Here is a 22,247-nt window from a genome sequence, read left to right on the forward strand (position 1 = left end):
TGAAACTATTTTCTTACTGGCACTGAATCCTCTCTTAAAAGGTTGAGTGGGTGCATACAGGTGTAAGAGGTTTATTCTTGTTTTACCAGTTGAAAACCAGAATTATCTGTTGTTTTAATCAATTTAATTCATGCATTAAAAAGCCGGTTTTAATCTTAGTGATCAACACGTTTATTTTATGCCACTATTTAAACAATCTACCTGCATTTCCCAAATGCATTCCTCATCTCAAAACACTTTTTTGCAATAGCAGGGTGGAAAAAGAATATGGAACACTGAAGACATGACATAACTACACTCTGGGTGGGATACCAGTCCATTTGCAGAGCCCTATGCATACACAATCATTTTACAGTGCAACTTGGAGCCAGTCCACATACTGGAATGATTTAGGGAGGTGGAAGGAAACCAGAGAACCTAAAGGAGACCTAAAAGACATGGGGAAAACGTAAAACTCAACACAGTATCCCAAACTCAAGATCAAACTGGGAATATGGAACTGCAAAGACAATGCAATGGTATTTCTTGAGCTATAGCAAACGTGCTATGGCCCAGTTAAAGTGAAGGGAAAATCCAAAGTCATCCCATAGAATTGTGTGCCTCCAATTTTGGGGAAGAACCACATATGAATTGAAAACTCGTGTCCCAATACTTTTTTCTAAATCTAAATAAATCTTATGATACTACTACTAATACATTTTAATTCTTCAACAACACACACATTGGCGATAAACACATTTAGCACATTGATATTGACATTGAAAAAAAATTTCCCATCTTAAAGAAACCTGCTCTGGACCCATCAGACATCAACAACTACAAACCGGTCACTTCTCTCCTTTATTTCAAAATCTATGAAACGCACTGTTTATAACCAACTGTCTGTCTATCTCTCACAGAACAACCTTCATGATCCAAACCAGTCTGGGTTCAAAGTGACACATTCCACAGAGACTGCCCTTTTGGCTATTTCTGAGAAACTGCATGCTGCTCAATCAGCCAAGCTGTCATCTGTACTTATCTTCCTGGACCTTTCAGCAGCATTTGACACAGTCAACAACAAGATTTTCTTGTCTACACTGAAGAACCTCGGTATCCGCGGAACAGCATGGGAATGGTTTGCTTCCTACCTGGAAGGTCGCTCGTACCAGGTAACATAGAGGGGATCCACATCTGCCTCGTGCAGACACACCACTAGTGTCCCACAAGGTTCGGTATCTGTTCCCCTACTTTTCTTTCTCTGTACCCACTCTATTGGTGAAGTCATATCCTCACATGGGTTTTCTTACCACTGCTATGCAGATGACACTCAACTCATCTTTTCTTTCCCTCCATCAGATACCACAGCTTCCGCTCAGATCTCGGCATGCTTGACAGAAATATCTTAATGGATGAGTGCTCATCAACTAAAACTCAAACCCAGCAAAAGAGAACTGCTGGTCATCCCAGGTGATTCATCTTCAAAAAACTCTTCATGACTCTCTGCTCTCCCCTTCAGCCACTGCTCATAACCTTGGGGTAACTATGGACAATCAACTGTCCTTCTTCTCACATGTCGCTAATGTGACTGGTTCCTGTCGATTTCTTCTCTACAACATCCGTAGGATTCGACCATTTCTGTCCACACAGGCTGCCCGGGTGCTTGTTCAGTCTTTTGACATTTCAAGACTGGACTACTGCAACTCTCTGCTGGCAGGTCTTCCTCTGAACGCTATTCATCCACTGAAAATAATGCAAAACGCAGCTGCACGACTTGTGTTCAATCTTTTTGCACTTTTGTACGTCGTCTGTATAAGGCCATCTGCTAAATGCCACAATTCTAAAAGTAAATGTAAATGTAAAACTGGGCAAAAACGACAGACAAAATTTTTTAAACCAGATATGCATAACGACACAGAAACAGCAGAAGATTGTTATCACAAAGAAAGGAGAATGAGTGTAATCTTAATAAAGAATGGAATGACTATAAGTATGTACTGTGGAGTGTGATTGTGAAATTGAGTCCAGGGGTGTGTAGTCAGAAAGTGAATGTGAAAGTTTGTGGAGGTTGTTGTTTTAGTTTAGTTTTTTTCTGAAAATTGTGATTGCCAGTACATGTTTTACTTGGAGTAAAAAGCAATAGTGTTAATAAAAGAGTTGATTCAGCATTTACATTTACATTTGCGCCATTTAGCAGACGCCCTGATCCAGAGCGACGTACAAAAGTGCTTTGAGTCTCAGATTATTTTATACAGATTTTAACAAAATTGAGCTTACACTTAAATTCAATATTTAATTTAATGTCACCAGTATTATTGTTATATTATATTAGTGCCATACATAATTTTATTACATTTTGAGGGGTTTATTTTTTGGTTTGTTTTTGAGACTACCACCACTTTGGCCCTCTGTTGGTGAAAATCAGCAAAATTTAAATATCATTGATTTCAGTCAGCAAGAAACAGTGAGCCATGTAATATCAGACACAAAGCTGTTTTCACTGCTATCATCAAGAAGTGTTTGTACTGTTAATTTAGAAAGGTTCCCCTCTTGCACCTAGCATTCAGGCAATTTGATCATGACTACATAAGTGTTGGCAACACAGCATCATTGTATAGCATCATTGTATAGCATAGCATCATTTGTATGTTTTGAAAGCCATTTGGTTGAACTGAAAGTTACCGAAGTTACTGAAAAATTGCTGGCAGTCTGCACAGAAGATTACACAGAAGATCTACCTCTTACCTGATCATTTTAATCACCCCTGCTCCATACTTGGAGTGGCCACATTGCTACCTTAAAAGCAGCTTAACATGTAACATCAAATGTTTTAAAGTGATGTTATTAACATTGTACAATTTTAAATTTGTGTTAATTTATTTTACAGAAGTATATTTATTTTACCATCGGCAGGTTTGGAGTTTATAGCTTTAAATCAGTCATGCCTGAACTATCATCTGCTAGCTAGCTGACATTAGCTTATCTATTATGTTAATCAGAGTAATGCCAGTAGCTAAGCTGAAAATACTGATAAGCAGCAGTCAACATTTACACAAAATAAACCAGGACAGTTTGTTTGGAGTTTGTTTAAAAATGAGTGACTAGCTAATCTTCCCAAAGTACCAAGTGTTTATTTATGCTCACTCATGTCAGTTTGTTAGTTACAATATCAGTAAATTGTGTCTCCATCTTCAGACTACTATAGGGACACCATACATGTTTGCAGCCCTTTCTATTGCTATCCATCTCACTTCCTGTGTTCATACTCATTTGTTATATACTCCTACTGATTAGTTGCTGTTTGTTATTTTTGTTTCTGAGCATGTTGTTTTAATGAAATAATAAATGTATAAGTAGTGTATCTGTTAAAAATTAATTCCCAATGTCTTGTCTTGTTTTGTTAGTACTCTTTGTGTTGTCTTAGTGTTTCTGGGTCGTTTATTAGTTAAAATAAAATATGTCTGCATTTGCTTCTGCCTTTTGGAAAATCTTTACAAAATGCTTAGCTCACCAATTGACGACAGATGTTAGAGCGCTGGTACGGAAGGTGACAGGGCCTTAGCTGTATGCAAAAATCAGCAGCAGCATGAGAAACTGGTTAACGGTTAACAGCTTCATTGTTCAAACTGGTTAATTGTTCATTTCTTCAAGTTTTTTTCCCTTGCATGTTTCTGCATCTGGACACATCGATTGCCTTGATCTTTGGCAAAGGCAACACTGCAATTTTCAATTACAATTACAATTATCAGTCTGTGGCTCAACATGACTTTTTTTTTTTGGTACAACATAATAATAATAATTTTTATTACCACAGCTCACCTTTTCCACCTCATCATCATCTCTGCCTTCTTTGTCTTTGTTGATTTCCATCATCATGTGCATGATCAATCATTCTTTATACATTTCTCAAATACATTATGTAATAAATTTAGCTGTTTGTGAAAGCCAGGTTGCAGATTGTCCCTTTTCTTGTATCCCTGAATATATTCTTGCACCTGTAGCCTTCCTAACCCTAGCTAACCAAACTATTTGTTTAACAGATAATGGAAACACTCTTAATTTAGTAGCAGAATCAAGGGTTTAGAAACCACACATGATAACAGCAGAGCAAATCTTGAGAAATTTAACTCTTACCCTGTACACAGATAAATATTTGACAAATTTCTATTGTTATTAGAAAGTAAATGACTGCCATTTTCTATAGAAAGTACAGAAACCATTATATGCTAACACAATGTGTGTTTTCAGATTGCAATGTAGGGTAGAGAAAAGCTCAACTTGTCTCTCAGGCAACATGTGGTTTTAATCAGTGAAGTTTCTGGACTGGTTTTATATTTGGATCCTGATAGGGTTATGATATATTACTTCAGCCCCAAGCCAACTGATACGTGCAATGCAGTATTAATCATACATACAGATTTAACAACATATTTTTGCATTTCTGGCTGAAATATAACTTGGTGACTGAACATGTTTACCTTAATTTTTAAAATTATTATAACTTTCATGAGGTTTTTTGTTTTCTTTTAAAGAGGCCATTTTTGTAAATATTTGGTAAACCATTTTACAATGAGTGTATATGAGGTATATATCTATAAATCTGTAAGTTCTGTCTAAAAAAAACCTTGTTCTTATAAACATCAGGCATATTATGTTTATCCATGCTTAATATTGTTATTTCATATATTCAGCATTTTGTTGTTTATGTTGTTATATTGTGATGATATGAATATATTTCCATTAGTAGTGTATCTTCTTCGTTCGGCTTCTCCCATCGCCACTAGGGGTCGCCACAGCGGATCATCTGTCTCCATACCACTCTGTCCTCTACATCTGCCTCTTTCAAACCAACTACCTGCATGTCTTCCCTCATCACATCCATAAACCTTCACTTTGGCCTTCCTCTTTTCCTACTTAATGGTGGCTTCATCCTCAGCATTCTTCTATCCATATATACCCCATGTCCCTCCTCTGCACATGTCCAAACCATCTCAATCGGGCCTCTCTCACTTTGTCCTTAAAACTTTGTAAATGCGCTGTCCCTCTAATAAACTTGTTTGTAATTCTGTCTATTGTCGTCACTCCCAATGAAAATCTCAACATCTTTAGCTCTGCTACCTCCAGCTCCAAACCATAGAATACCATCTAACCATACAACATCGTAGGTCTCACCACAGTCCTATAATCTTTCCCTTTCAATCTTGCAGATACCCTTCTATCACAAATCACTCCTGCTATCACTCTTCTCCACCCACTCACTCTTCTGTGGTGCTCATCCTCAGCATGAAACCATACTGTTGCTCACAGATGGTCACCTCTTCATTCAGCCTGGCTTCCACTACTCTTTCCAATAACTTCATGGTGCGACTGTAAACTTTATTCCCCTGTAGTTACTGCAGGTCTGCACATCTCCGTTATTCTCAAAGACCGGTACCAGCACACACCTTCTCCATTCCTCAGTCATCCTCTCACCTTTCAAAATCTTGTTAAAAACTCCACTGCCATCTCTCCTAAACATCTCCATGCTTCTACCGGTATGTCATCTGGTCCTACCGACTTTCCATTCTTCCACAACCCACTTGTGGAGCATAAGCACTGATGACATTTATCATCACCCCTTCAACTTCCAGCTTCATGTTCATCACCCTATCAGAAACTCTCTTCACCTCCACTACACATGTTATACTGGTCGGTGCTATCTTGTGCTATGTGTATTATCCCACAACGTCTTGTGTTGTCTGTCTGTCTGTCTGTCTGTACTGTTTTTCATCTGCATTGTTAGCACTAGGTTTCACTCGATGCACTTTATGTAGCTTTATGTTATGTAGCTTTATGTTGTGTGTTGTAGCTCTATGTTGTTTGGTGTAGCACCAGGGTTCTGGAGAAGCGTTGTCTCGTTTTTACTGTGTGCCACTGTGTATAGTAGAAATGACAATAAAAGCCTCTTGACTTGACTCTTACAGTCCTCTTCCTTCAGAATCACCCCTACACCATTTCTTTTTCCATCCACACCATGAAAGAACAGTTTAAACCCCCTCCAATGTTCCTGGCCTTACATTCTTTCCACTTGATCTCCTGAACACACAACATATCTACCTTTTTCCTCTCCATCATATCAGCTACCTCTCTCCCTTTACCAGTCAGAGTGCCAACATTTTAAGTGTCCACCCGAACCTCCACTCCTCCTTTTCCTGCTGTCTCTGTAGTCATTTTCCTCCTCTCCTTCTCCTCCTTCAGCCAACAGTAGCCCAATTTCCACTGTTGGTTAACGATACCTGTGGCGGTTGTTGGTAATGGCCTCGACCGATCCGGTATGAATTTCTGATTTGTGAGCCGCATATTTTATTTGGCACATGTTTTATGCTGGATGCCCTTCCTAACGCAACCCTCTCCATTTATCCAGGGTTGGGACCAGCACTAAGAGTGCACTGTCTTGTGCAACCTTAATGGCTGGGTTCCATTAGTAGTCTATCAATTGTCAAAATGGACTTGCTTTTCTTGTTTTTCATTTTGCTAATACTTTTTATTTTTTTAATGTTTATTAGTTGGAATAATATGTCTGCATTTGCAGCCATCTTCTGGGAAAATCCTTACAGAATGCTCAGCCAACAAATGGATGCAGCAGATGTTGGAGTATTGGGATGGGAGGTGGCCCTGTTGTGGATTTTACTAGTTAAACTTCTCACAGATTATTTGTTTTGCTTGTCATTAAAATTAGCAATATATTTGAAAAAATGTGAACATCATTGTTAGAACATTGTTTACAACAAAACTTTGGAACTGCCAATAGCTTAAGGTGAGTGCTGGAAAGAGCATACCCACTCACAAAGCAGATCTGTTTATTACCTTATCAAGCATGATTTTCTTTTTCTTTTTCTTTTTCTTTTCTTTTTTTTTTTACATGTACTTAAATAATTTACACAGTTTACAATAAAACACATTTATAGAAATATTCAGGGTGATACAAAGATAAGCTGACCTTAAAATTATTTGTAAAGGTGTGAATTAAAATGTAAAGTTTGTCTTTGTCTCCATTTACCATTTGTTACATTTAACCATGCAGGGTTAAACATTGTAAAAAGTAAAAAGGTTTTATTGTCAACGGATTAGGAGTAAGAGCAAAGAGAAATAAAGAATAATACCAACTGTACTCTATGGTGGGTCAGAAATAACGTGTATAAGGTTCTGATCTTAATTAATTTAGCACAGTGTATTATACAAGAAAATTATTATATTTAGCTGTACATTCGAACTCTAAACCTTATGTTAATCTTCAGAATAAACACGTTTTGTACACAAAAAGATTGTACCTGCAAACACATAATATACTCCATGGATTCATATGAATAATAGATTTTCTGTATTAAACAATGATTCGATTATGTTTAAATCCTACAATAAAGAAGATCATGATACAAGCTGGACATCCAAAAAGTACAGTACATGGGTTACAAAGTGCTTGAGGCTCTTAAGGGTTTCTGTCATTCCACTGATTAAAAAAAAAAGTTTTATTGTTTAAAGTTTTTCTACATATTATAATATAGTTTTGGTTTAAATAATCAGTATGTCAAACCTGGAGCCAGAGCATGCACATATCTTAGATTATAATATAAAAAAAAACCCAATGTACTGTAACTACTAGTTCAACATCGAACTACCTGGGTGTTATTTTAGCCAGCAACTTGACTTTTGGAAATTATATTACCCATATCACAAAAACAGCCTTCTTCCACCTTATATTTTTGCTAAGCTAAGAAACATGTCTGATGCAGAGAAGCTCGTCCATGCATTCATGACCTCCAGACTGGACAATGCATTACAAGGTGGTTGTCCTGCATCATTAATTAATGATTTAGTTCCCACACATCTATACTCAAAACTAGTAGTCCCCAGAATAGCAATGTCCACTAATGGTGGTAGAACGTATTTACATTTAGCTACTAAACTTCGGAATAGTCTTCCTTAGAGTGTTCGAGGCTCAGTCACACTCTCCCACTTTAATGATGTATCTCTTCAAACAGGCAATAACAAAACACAGAAGAACCTTGTGTTACATCTGATCAAATGCACATTATCATCTTGTGCTTGATAATATTATGAGCAGCAGCTACACTAATTCCTTTCCACTGCTTCTATTCAATTCAATTCAATTCATTTTTATTTGTATAGCGCTTTTAACAATGAACATTGTCTCAAAGCAGCTTTACACAGATAATGTGGTGATTAAACGTAAATATGTTCTTTGTAAGTATGTTTGTCCCTGATGAGCAACTGTGGCAAGGAAAAACTCCCCGGGATGGCATAAGGAAGAAACCTTGAGAGGAACCAGACTCAAGAGGGAACCCATCCTCATCTGGGTTGCACCAAATGTCCATTTGAAGCAGATATACAATGTTGCGGGTTACAGTGATGACGATCAAAAGCAAACTGCACTCCCGAGTCAGTGCAGCAGACCGCCGACACCAACTACAGTCCAATCCATCCTCAAAGCACCCGTTCTACTCTGGAATTACATGTAACCCCCCAAGGTGTTGATTAGATACCGTCCCAAGCTGCACAGAAGTGTGAAGATCCACGGAGGGGAGAGGGGCAGGAACAGTGGTCACTGGAACCTCAGGAGCATGTTTAACTCGACCGAGAGAGAGAGAGAGAGAGAGAGAGAGAGAGAGAGAGAGAGGGTGACGGAAGAGAAGGATATGGATTATTAAGTGTCCCTATTGGTGTATGAAAGTTAATGTCACTGTGCAGTTTGGACTCCGGCAAGACTCGCTATGGCAGCATAACTAAAAGGGAGAACCAAAAGGTAACACAGATATGAGGGATCTCTGGGATAAGAGACGACCCACCACACCACCGTCAACAAACCCGAGTGAACGTGTGAATGTGAGGGGACGACAGCATACAAATATACCAGTTCACCAAACACTCTATATCCATGCTCCCACCAGATCTGAGCCTTTACCTAAGAAAAACCTAATGATAAAAGGCTTGACTAAATAAATAAGTTTTCAACCTCGACTTGAACACTGAGACTGTGTCCGAGTCCTGCTGTAGTCTTCATTATTTGAGGAACCAACAGATAGCCAGCACCTTTTGATCTAAGTAAGCGTGGAGGATCATACTGGTACAGAAGTTCACTCAGATACTGCGGTGCGAGACCGTTAAGTGCTTTATACGTCAGTAGTAATATTTTATAATCAATGCGAGATTTGATTGGGAGCCAGTGTAGACTGATTAAAACAGGGGTGATGTGGTCGTATTTCCTAGATCTAGTGAGGACTCTTGCTGCTGCATTCTGAACTAACTGAAGCTTATTTATGCACTTACTCGAACACCCAGACAGTAAAGCGTTACAGTAGTCTAATCTAGAAGTAACAAAAGCATGAACTAGTTTTTCTGCATCCTGTAACGACATCATATTTCTATATATTCTATAATATTATTCACGTGAGACTCAAAGGAAAGACTCGGGTCAATAATCACACCAAGGTCTTTGACAGCCGTACATGCTGAAACAGAAACACCATCCAGAGATGCTACGTAATCGGAAAGTTTACTTCTAGCTGCATGTGGTCCTAGTAAAAGTACTTCCGTCTTATCTGAGTTGAGCAGAAGAAAGTTATTAAGCATCCACTGTCTAATGTCCTTTACACACTTTTCAACTTTGTTAAGCTGATCTCGCTTATCTGGCTTTGCTGAAATATACAGCTGTGTGTCATCAGCATAGCAATGGAAGCGAATCCCATGTTTATGAATGATTTCACCAAGAGGCAGCATATATAAAGAGAAAAGCAGTGGGCCAAAGACAGATCCTTGAGGAACACCAAACTTTACCTCATAGAGTGTGGAGAACTCACCATTTACATCAACAAACTGATAGCGATCAGTCAAATAAGACCTGAGCCAAGAGAGAGCTGTTCCCTTTATTCCTACAACGTTCTCAAGTCTAGCAAGCAGTATAGTGTGATCATTGGTGTCAAAAGCTGCACTAAGGTCGAGCAAAACAAGTAAGGAGACAAAACCCTGATCAGAGGCCAATAACAGGTCATTTACCACCTTAACTAGCGCCGTCTCTGTGCTATGATGAGGCCGAAATCCTGACTGATACATTTCAAAAATGTTATTCATAAGTAGGTGTGAGCATAACTGCTGTGCTACAACCTTTTCTAAAATTTTAGATATAAAGGGGAGATTTGATATTGGTCTGTAGTTGGACAACTGACATGGGTCAAGGTCAGGTTTCTTAATAAGGGGGTGGATAACTACCAGTTTGAACTGCCACTTCTCTTTTTCTACCCATCCCAATGCATCTTGAGATTGGGTAAGCTCTAGTTGTATGCCACCTCATGAAGATTCTGGACTTTAAAAAAAAAAGATGCTGACCCCACAAAAATCCCGAGGCATCTAGAGGTTGTGCTAGCTACAGTTCTATCCCACCTCATGAAGATTTTAATGATTAGTTTAATGAAGATTAATGATTTTAATGAAGGAATACATACATATCCATTCGTTTTTTTAAAGGTTGTATTTGCTCTTTCAAATGTATATTTGGCTGAAGAAGGTAACAACCTTGAATGCCACACAAGGACATTCCTCTGTTTGATACATAATGTTACCCTGATGCACTGATTGTCTTGATATTGGGCAAAGATTGCATTTCAATTTTATTCTGAAATGTCAACATTATTTGTTATTTTAAAACAATAGATTATTGCATAATCCTTAAGAAGAAGACAGGAACCCTTGCTAGCCTCAAGAACTTTGCAACCTATATACTGCTCAAAATACTTTACTTGTATCACAAGTCTACAATTAACACAACTCTTGGATCACACTCCTTTCTATTGTAGAATGCAGTCCTAATTGGTAAAAGGAGAATCATAGTTTAATATAGCCAATCCCTTAAGTATATTATGTGCCTCCATGTGCATACTTTTAACTTGTGCATTGTTTGTGTGTGTTTGAAAATAAACAAAATGCTTATAGTTAAAATGTACAGCTTAATAAAATCTAATTTCCTCGTATAATACACTGTGCTAAATAAAATAAGATCAGAATCCTAGCTTATACATGTTATTTCTGACCCAATTTATACCATAATGGGTATTATCTCCTTTTCCTTTAGCTCTTACTCCTAATCAGCTGAGATTTTTTTATGTTTTCTTGGCTGTTCATCTAAATCCTCATCTCCTAACTGCACTAGGTCTACGTTTGCAGTACCCTGTTTCCTAAAGAATAAAAAAATTAATAAAAACCGGTGGATGTTCAGATTTAAACTACAAAGGATGTTAAGTAAACGTTTTCTAATAGTTAAGTGAATATAATAGTGAATATACCTTTATATGCCTTTCTAATGTCTTGTAGTTGTATTTAATATACTTTGTATTATAAAAAACATTGAATATCAGCCTCAGAAACAACCTATCCATGTGAATCCAATAATTTACCACCCTTGCTACCATTAAAATAATGGCTAAATGGCAGCCTTATTGGAAAGGTCATTCTATGATGATACACATCCCTAGAAATATGACATCACTACAAAACTCATGATGCCTTTTTAACAAAACAGAAAAATTCAGCATTACTACATATATGAGTCCTTACACTCACAAAAAAGAAAAAAATTAATGTTGATTAGGATACTGCCATTGTTTTGACCTTACAGCGCACAGACAAGTGTAGATAGATAGATAGATAGATAGATAGATAGATAGATAGATAGATAGATAGATAGATAGATAGATAGATTCATCCAGAGGGAAATTTGCATGTTGTTGGAGCACAGACAGTACAAAGTATACTGAAGCAATTTGCATAATACATGAAAGATAAGAATAAATATAGATATACAATATATAAAGGAGTATATAAGTATTTGAAGAAAAGCAGATATGGTGTTTACAGATACAGTGAGGATGGGATGTGGTAGTGCAGTATGGTGTTTGCTGAAACATAAACATTGCTGATACTAAAATTGCTTTACATTGAGACTGCCACCACTTCTGACCACTAGATGGCCCACGTGATCTGTTTATAATCTAAAACTACATAAGGTCTGCCTGGTAAACAAATTCCACCCTTAGCTCAGTCATATTTACAAAAAAAAAAAAAATGCTTTTGTTCTCTAACAGTTTCGTCACCTGTGTAAATAAAGGGAGTGAACAGCAGGAGCAAATGACTGCTTGAAATCTGGAATATCTCCATAAAGCCAAGTTGTGTTTCAAACAAAAACAAAACTATACAACAGGCATTAGACATTAACCTCTAGTAACAGGTAGTTAGTCATGTGAATCATCTGTGACTCCGTGTAGCGCACTACACACCCTCATCTCTTATAAACCACACACACACACACACACACACACACAGAGCGCTGAGCTCTGCCCCTACCTACGTGTCCGTGAAGCGGCCAGAGTGAGTGTGTTATGGCCTCAAAAGTGAAAGAACACAGTGGGAGTGTAAAAAGTGTGAGACACAGCGGTGTTTAAGTGACTCACATGAAACCTTGAGAGTTCATTTGGGAATAATAAGGCTGTATCCGAGGACTGGGTCAGGACTCTCAGGCGCTTATTTCACGATGGTCCATAAATATGGTAAGTTCCCTTCGCTAACTTTTGCCTACTGTACCTTTAACTTTTAACTTTATTTGTGTTGGGTTTTTCCTTGTATGTTTGGTGACTAATAAGTGACTGATCCTATTAAAAACTTCGCCACAGTATCGGCAATGGGTTTCTTTTCATCATTTTGCGCTTTTGGGAGAAGTTTATTAGGAAACAGGAAGTAGTGGATACATTTTCACCCCCATAATATTTCAGGATTAGTTTATATAATCCTGGATTGGTTGATGATGGAGTAGATGGTGTGGTGCTCAGAGCTGGTGTGGATGTGGATCTCTGCACATTAATGAACGCCCACTTTGGGTAAAACAGCTGGACCACGCTGTCACACCACTGTTTGCCCTGAGCAAACAAAAAACTAATAAATACAACAGTAGTGCACTAGAAATGGGTCTTCAATATGTGCAAGAGAAACACAATCCTAGTAGAACCGTGATTTGTGCATTACTAAGAATTTAAAAAAACGACTGATCCGTTGTTTTGACGTCACAAAGTTGCCCCGCCCCTTTGACCACAGCATTCTAAATCTTGATACAGAGTCATTCTGTGAGTGGGTTTAGAGATAATGAAACAGGTTGTTGATATATTTCTAGTAGTCTGGATGTATTTATGTCCACCATTTCGTGTAGATCTAAGGCTATAAGCAGGCAACGCATAGCCAAGTTTCTTTCCCTCTATTTGCAGATACTGAGAGAGCCGTTGGGCTGCTGAGGCAGTATCAGGCTAGTCTGACCAGTCCAGAGGAACAGGCTCTAAAGACCAGTGTGGGCAAGGTTTCTGCTATCTTTGGCAGCCAGCTCTTTAAGGCTCTGTTGGGTAAGATACGTCTCTAGGTGAATCATGTCTCTGGACACATTACGCCTTATCATTTTCGTGCTGGACAACACTGACTTCAGCACATTCCATGTGAAATCACTATGGTGCAAGAAAAAAAATTGGCTTTGCAAATAATCTCTTTCTATGGTATGCTCTGGTTCATAACTCAACCCTGTATTTTAGTTATTATGTAATCATCCAGTCTCAAAAAACTATTCTGGTATGATAAAAATGCCATAGTTCCACAAGCCCATGTAGCATACTGCTCATGCTTATTTCTATTTCTTCAGGTTGATTCAACATTTAGGGGTGTTTCTCTGATTTTACATTAATAAACGTGTAATTTAAAATATGTTGTATTTTGTAATATCTTATGTGCATTTAAATACAATACAATTACATTTTTTTTTAAAACCCACTAAGGAAACACAATATATTCAACTTTATTTCCTGAATATAGTTATGATAACTATACTAACCTGAATACTTAAAATATTTAAGAATCTTATTTTGTGTTAATGTGAACAAAGTTTAAAAATGTGCAGTTTAGTTCCTTCCCACTGCATGTCCTTAAGCCTAATACCTGACCACATTCACTCCTGTGGAGTATTGTCACATGGTCAATAGGAAGTCATCGGGATTTCCATAGGGATTTCCTGGAGACCATAGGAAGAAGGAAATTAAGCAGAGCTCTGTTGAGGTGTGGTCCTGGTCAAGTATAAATTTGTGAATGAGAAAAGTGAGTGCTAAAGCAGGATTGTTTGAACACGTGTGTATATTTTACCACTCATTTCCTGATTCCGACCGCCATTCACAAACCTGAGTTTGACCTTTCCCTAAACTCTATGTGTTCTATTTTTATTACTGACCGACCAAGGCTGAGCTTCCCAAAAGCACTGAAAAGTGCAGACTATCTTCTCTGGGAGAGAGATTGTTCAGAGTAATGCTTGCTATCATTTTGTTTATGAGATTTATGCTGTGATGATTTTGAAAACTCATCCCAGGCCACTTTGAAAGAAACCACAATGCCACCCCTGGAAGTACATCAATAGGTTACTCTTAATATCCTGCATCAGACGAGTGGGTGCTAGTTAACCACATTTTGTGGATTTGCCAATTCTATTTTAAACTTGTTACTTTCAACCCATGTAAGAGCAAAATGCAGCTAAAGAAGCTCTGTATTTGTAAGATATTGGACTTTATTAAACCAGACAAAAATGTTACGCTTGGTTTAAAAGTTTGTGGAAATGCTATATTTTTGATGTACCCCATCTGTCCATGTAAATCACCTGTGAAGTTAAAAGGGCATTTCTGACTCCCATAACCCTGCATACAATTTTAAGTTAATATTTTCTCATTTTCATGCTAATATTGTTTTTGTAATTAATGTTATATAATATTATATAAACACATGCTAAATCTTATGACAGCTTTTTGTACAACTGTGCCCAGACAGACTGACCCATATTCTCAGTCTCTGTCCTTGTGCATTAGCATTTTCATGAATGGCAGGTTTCTTGATATGGGTGAACACATTTATTCAATTGTTAATTGAATGTTTTGTTAGATTCAATATAAAAAAAAAAAAAAAAGAAGGTTTGATTTGAGGTTTAAGGGTTACAGTCTCAACTGTGGGTTATTCTTCAGTACATGTGAATTTATCAGATTGATATTTTCTTGTATGACTATGGGGACTATGATAAAGACAGGAATGAGCAACCTGTTCATAGGTGCTCTTTGATATTTCTTTTTAACTCTCTTCTCTACTATGGCTGCACATGGCTGTGTATTTTTTTTCCACATTATGAACCCTATTAGGAAAAAACAACAAGGCACAGTGTTAGTTGCCATGAGCCTGTAGTGATGAAGGGGACAGGTTCTTCCGTCATTCAAAATCCCAGATGACATTAACAGGTATACAACTTAGTTTTTGCCCTCACTAGATAAGATTCTGATGAAGCAAAAACACATTACTGGGTTAGGGACTTACAAAGCTGCTTTTCATATATCTATTATAACTTTTAGAATTAAGTATTTATAATAGATCCTGAGGTGCTAAGTGCTCTTGTGCTTTTTTTGTCAATAAAATAAAGACATGTGTTAAAGCAAAAGATGATGTAAATGCTCTTTGTTCATTAGCTGTATCAAGCATTTAGAAAAGACACAAGCTAACCCTATATTTAAGCTGTTAAATATTCTGCACATGGATTGTTATTTTTGTATAATGTATGGCTAGCCATTCTCTATAGGAAGGATAGAAACCGGAATATTTTCACACAGGGTGTATTTTCAGCTTCTACTCTAGTTTGGAGGAGAGCTTTAGTTGTTTCAAGTGGAGAAGAAAAAGCGGTCAAATTAGGTTTAGCTGCAAAAAAACGTGGTTTTAATCAGCGCAGTTTCTGGACTGGTGTCATGTTGGGAGCATGAATGAAACATGATCTTACTTCTAATTATATTTCTCTTTAGGTGGGTTTTGATACATTGTTCCAGGTATCAAGCCAATTGTTATAAATACCAGTGATGATTTTCATCATGCATGCAGTCAAATTACTTAAAAGCATATTTTTGCATTTCTGGCTGAGACTTTTCTCCAAAATACAACTTTGTCACTAAACTCCGTATTGCTTTGAAATTATTTCAACTTCTATCAGTTATTTTGTGAAGATGCCATTATTGTGAATATTGTATATTTTTATGCAGACTGCATAAGAATTAGTCTCTGATGTAAATGCCTGTAAATTTTATTTATCTGAACATCAGGCTTATTATTCAGTTATTCACCGTGAAGCACCTACTATGAATTATTCAGTAACTACAGTGAAATTGTTCGGGCAGGTATGAAGATATGAGAGTAAAAAATGTAAGTCCTAGGAGTTTGCATTTCTGTATGTTTTATGCAGCCTTCTGTCATAGGTGACACTGTAATTATGGTAATGGTATCGGAGAACTGCTCTCCTGGCTTGTAACAAGCCAACCTCTGTGCTATGTGGGAGGTAGGGATAGCGGCTGGGATGCTTGATGGCATGTCTGCATGATTGCGCAATTTTGAACAAAGGTTTCCTTAACGGCAGACTCATCTCTTTGCTCTCAAACACAGAAACCAAAGCGGAACGCACAGTTCCGACAAGCGAGATGCCATGGTGACTCCTGTCAGGGCATTATTGATTTGTACTGTATGGAAGAGATTTTGCCAGGAAAATATTGACTACAGCTTCTTCTAGCCATGAGGATATATATATATATATATATATATATATATATATATATATATATATATATATATATATATATGATTTTTTTTTTCTTTTGAATGAATGTAGATCTGCTGTTGTGGTAACTGCAACTGGCTAATTGATGTGGGAGACATTTGTATAAAATGTTGATTTGTGTCCAGAAATGTATGTCAGTTTAATTGGGAGTGGAAATGTGGATTCCGAAAGATTGTTGGAATTATTCATTTTTTCGTTTTTTAAGATAAACCATGCAAAAAGATTTTGCATTCGACTGTTGTGCATAGCATAGATGTATGTTTCTTGAACATTCCTATATGCAAGTAAGGAAATGTGTGATGTTTTAGCATTTAATGTATTCAGCTGGCACATGCAGTGATGAATGTAGCAGAATTACGAAAATGAGCTCATAAGAACCTGTGTAGGTACTTCCTGCCATTTCTATTCCAATTAGGGCTGAATTCATTCTCGGTGCACTCTTTCCTGGTGTACATCATTACTGCCTACAGTACGTTCTAAGACAGCTCTTAGAACTTCCCTTAACACCCATGTCTCTTTGTGACACATTTAAACATTTCTATTCATTCCAAAGCTGAATGTTTTAATCATGCTTTGTTTTGAGGCGAGCCCTGCTCATTTAGGTTGCAGTTTACTTACTTTACTTTGTCTCTCTGTCTCTTTTATCTCGCTCCCTTTCTCATCTCACTCTGGCCAGCCGGGCAACATAACTACCTCCTACACAGTGTTCTCTTCCCACACACACAGACTTACAAAGACACAACCACGATGAGTCACATAGCCCCCATTCTTCTACTGTCTTTCCTAATGCACCTCTGGGGGACATCGACACGGCCCCCAACACCCGCTTATGCACAAATAAACACAGACCACAAATCTTAGATTTTTGTTCCCTAACACTTTTAGGTCATTGCAAATGTGGCCTTTCTGGAGGTACTTTTGTAAATGGACATATTTATGGGAGTAGTAAAAAAAAAAAGCATGTTTTCACTTTATCATGATAGAGCAGCAAGGAAGACTATATCATTAGTTCTGTGCTGCTTTGTATTTTGAGTTCGCGCTTGGCAACCACATGCTATGTATGTTTAATGAGTGGAGAGGTGTGGAATAAAGATGAGAAAGATTTATAGCTTGAAATAAAATCCAGGTAGGGGAATAGTAAATGGAAAAAGCGGTAGAAGTCTAAATGGGGAAAGTGTAACGTGGCCTGGATCAGTGTCAAAAGCATTTTATTTTGGTAGGAAAAGATTTTAATTTGCTTATTGCTTATAATTCTCTGTTAATTGAAGGTCTCTAAATGTACAATGACCAAAGATATTTCTCATATGACTGTACTTCACATCTCATATGGCTGAAAACACAACTTTTCGTTTATAGACAGATGTCAAATTAAAAGTAAAAAAACAAAGAAGCATAAAATGTGGTTGTAAGATGTTGGGCCACCATGAACTGCCGGAACAGCCCCAGTGCACCTTGGTACAGATTCTACAGACTGTAAAAGAGTGGTACTGGAGGGATAAACCCCATTCTTCCAAAACATTCCCTCAGGTGATGTTTTGATGATAGTGCTGGAGAAGTACGTCTGCAATATTTCAAACAAAATCTCACATAGGTTTTTGAAAGGATTGAAATCTGGTGACTTTGAAGGCCATGGCATATCACTTACATCCTCATCAAACCGTTCAGCGATCCCTTGTGTCCAGTGGATAGAGCTTTGTCATGCTGGAAGAATGCACTTCCATCAGGCTACACGTGCACTATTATGGGATAAACTTTATTGTATCACTTTTATGGGATGACTTTAATCGCTCTTTTTTTTAAAGGACCTTTGAAGCTGAACTATACCATTGGAATTTCTCAATAGTATAACTAAGCCACTGATTTTATTTGAGTTGGTAATGTTTGTTTTAGCCTGTAATGTTTAACTGCATTCAAGCCACAATAGCAGCAGTGTGGGGCAAATAAAGCTTTGGAGAAACCCAACAAAAGGTGGCCAAAAAGAAGGACGGCACGGGGCGTTCACAAATGAAGATAAACTTGCAATACAAGTTGAACATGGTTGTTTGTTAAAAAACGTTTAACAGTGTTTTAAAAATAACAGCTGGAGTGGTCAGAATTCTGGCAATGAACTGATGAAAGGACCAGGGGCATAGCCATCATTTCAAAAGTGGGGGGACGAAATGTGTAGTGTTACCTGTTTTTTTTCCCTCCACTAAAAAAGTGAGGGGGACGAATTAACTTTTTATAAAAAGTGCGGGGGACATCCCCCCGCGTCCCCCGCGTAGTCTACACCCCTGGAAAGGACGATATACACACAGAACTAGGGACTGTACAGGCCTCTCCAGATCCCCAAATCTAGAGACAAAGAAATAGTCTGTGCATCTGATTTAGATTACATTAGTTTTGAATGGTGTCTTGGTCAAAGTAATGTATCCTATCTATATTTTTTTAACATAGGCTGATATAGGAATCAAATCGATCTAAAAAAAAAGACAAATATAAATATAAATATAAGATGTCATTAGTATTTCCAGTTTTGCTGGACCCTTAACATTTTTGTGACCTGCAGTATTGACACTGATGATTTTCCAGCTGTGGAATGTGTAGTGTACTTTACTGTTATCAGCAGTGAATCACATTATCAGTCTTTCTGTTGGTGAGTGTGACTGCTGCCCCCATCTAAACTCAGTATGGGCAGGAAATTTGGATGGAGCTCCGGATGATATTTATAGATCTGTACAATTGCAAGCCTGATGCACAGGTTGAGCCATGACTTTGTTTGTGACTTTGTTCTTGACATTTTAGTCTCTTTATTCACATGGCCTGGAAGTCATAAATGTTTAAAATTTTATCATTGTTATTGAAAAAGCCCACTCTAAAATGACTCATCTTTGACAATTAACAAACAAAGAAAGAGAAGCATGATAATATTTTGTGTTCATTATTTTCAGATATTCAGGAATGCTACGAGGTGACTCTACAGCTAAACGCAACAGAGGATGCAGCAAAAGACAATGGCCCTATGGAAATGTTAGAGGTAAACATCTTAAAAATATTGGAGAAGAGCTCTTAAAAAAAAAAAAAGAAAGGTTGTTAACAAACAGTAAACAAATAATTCCTAAACAATATTTAATACTATGACTATGAATATGCACATAACAGTCAATTTGAAGTTTCACCTACTGATTACAGGTTTATGTTCAGACACCAGTCTGTCTTGTTTTTTTGTTCGGTGCTTGTCATCTGCCCATAGAACAAATATGTAAAAAATGAAAAGGATTTGGTGCATTTCGATAATCAAAGCAGAGCGGAGAGAAGACGAACGAGAAGGAAGTAAGTGTGAAAACAGATGGAGAGCAGGAAAGAGGGAGCCAAGCATTAGTCATTTCTAGAAAAGACTGCAGTGGTAATATCTACTGCTCATCAGTGGGATGCATAACAATGTCACCAAGAACTTCAATTGTAATGTCTAGTCACATGGAGCAATATAATATTTTTAGGCACGGTGGAGAAAATAACCCCAACTTCTATTTGTAATATCTAAGGTCACTGGGGATGAAAAATTGCCGGAGTGCAGATTCTTTCCTCAGTCCACTCTGTAGTAGAGGTCTGTGGTGTAACTTCCTGTCGAACTAACTGAAACAAAACAACTCATTGCTGACCATGAGGTTTTAAAACCACCTCGAATGACCAGACAATGGTAGTAAAGAGCATTATGTATTTGTCAGTAAAAAACAGAAAGTGTGCTAAGTTTGTAAATAATAATGTTTGGATTACATTTGTATATAATTGATAAACAATATAAATGTGTGGGTTTTGGATACAAATAAGAAGAATTTGTCCTGAATTTCATCACTTTAAATAATTCATTCTAGGATGAAAATAAAATAATACTGCAATAATTTTGTTAGTAGTCGTGACAGGTCATTAGTAATATTACAAAAATCATATTCATGATTTTTCATACATTAACAGCTAATGTATGATAAAATGTAAATATTTAAAAACAATCTTTCTTGAAAATCAAATTAAAATACTCTGTTGTTTTTAGCATTATGTAATTAGTATGTAGAATTAATATTTAAAATGAATAATTTTTGAAAAATTTACTTTGAGGTTGTTATTGGGTCTAAACAGACTTTCTAAGCATTTATCTTATTCTGATCATGAATATGTACCAGGAGGTTTCACAGTTTTTTCCACACATTTGTGATTTTTACATTTTTGATTCACTTTTGATTCAGAGGTTTCCGTACTGCTTGATTGGCCCGATCTGAAGGTCTGCGCACATTTATTGCGTCTCATATTAAGACTAATTTTGCCCTTCAGTTCCACATTCCACTGTTTTCAAAAACATCAGCACTGTGTGACAAGGGCCTCCCTTCCGTGAAAATACTGCAGGGGTCACTGACTCACTGTGTTATCTGTGGTGAAGAATGTTCCAGGCGCAGCAGAGCTCAGTATGACTTTGTAGAAATGCAGAGCCGTGCTGTGGAGAGTTGCTGGCTGTTGAGTGAGAAGCAGCAGGCAGGGAGGGAGGGCTAGAGCTGAGAGAGTCCAGTGCAGTTCTTATTAGCATTCACCACACATTGTCACCTGAGTGGAGGAGAGTTAAATGAAATGAGTCTGCAAATTCACTGATTTTGTGCAGAGGTTAGAGAGAAAAAGACATCAGCAGCACTAGAGCCACCATTAATGCGAGTGTGGAAATGGTGACGTGCTATTGCTATTAAAAGGATTCAGTGTTAATCAGCCTTTTGGAGTTTTGGAATTAAAATGATTTTGAGAAGATCTGAGTTTAAATATACATCTTTTGCCTTTAAAACAAATTTGTGCACAGTGAGAACTATTAGTGTGTCTATTCACTTTACCGGCTCTTCAAAAATCACTTTGAACTTACACATTTTAATTATGATGTAGACGCTGAAGAAACCCTATTGCTTCCTGAGTGTGAAATGTGGTTAAAATGTTTTTTTTTTTTTTTGCTTAAATATTTTTTTAGCATGCCCATGAACTCTTGTTGATAGCGTTGTGCTTATTAATCTGGCACAGCGACAGTAAATAAAAAGCATGTATAAAAGCTCATTGTTGTAGTATTAGTTATATGAAACCAGTAAATGCTGCCTTAGCATTCACATGTCCTCTATGTTAGAAATGACCAGATTCAGATGTAAGCCAGTGCAAGTCTATATAGTGTTTCATTCCCAACGAAAACATACTTCATTAGACTGAATTTACTACTGTACTTACTAGTGGTATCTGAATTTTGCTTTGTTGCAGATGTTGCAGATTTCTGCATGTTTCAGGTGACTTAGAATGTTGATGTTGTTTGAGCCACATTGCTGAATAACTGTTAGTAATAAATGCTCATCTACTACTTAAGTGAACTAAGCTTATAGCAAAGAGACTCACAGTAAGGCTTTTTTTTTGGCTAAAGTAAAGACTGTCATTTCAATAATCATAAAATAGGAATATAAGCAAAGGCAAAATTGTGAATGAAAAAACTGAGATCTGAGAAAAATGAAAATAATGATGACTGATTGATGATTGATTTCTTTTTTTTTACATTAAAAACAGTTTGGAA

General features: G+C 37.2%; 1 protein-coding gene across 1 annotated transcript in view; it reads left to right on the top strand.

The window, feature by feature from the left end:
* Window positions 1-12,339: 12,339 nt before the first annotated feature.
* dlg3 (discs, large homolog 3 (Drosophila)) overlaps window positions 12,340-22,247 on the top strand; it is a 73,329-nt gene continuing 63,421 nt past the window's right edge. Inside the window, exons 1-3 of the mRNA XM_046848926.1 lie at window positions 12,340-12,575; window positions 13,284-13,415; window positions 19,615-19,700. Coding sequence (XP_046704882.1) covers window positions 12,560-12,575; window positions 13,284-13,415; window positions 19,615-19,700 — 234 coding nt within the window. The 5' untranslated portion in view covers window positions 12,340-12,559. The remainder of the gene's footprint in view (window positions 12,576-13,283; window positions 13,416-19,614; window positions 19,701-22,247) is intronic.

Source organism: Silurus meridionalis, chromosome 5, assembly GCF_014805685.1.
Source record: "Silurus meridionalis isolate SWU-2019-XX chromosome 5, ASM1480568v1, whole genome shotgun sequence".
Classification (NCBI taxonomy): Eukaryota; Metazoa; Chordata; class Actinopteri; order Siluriformes; family Siluridae; genus Silurus; species Silurus meridionalis.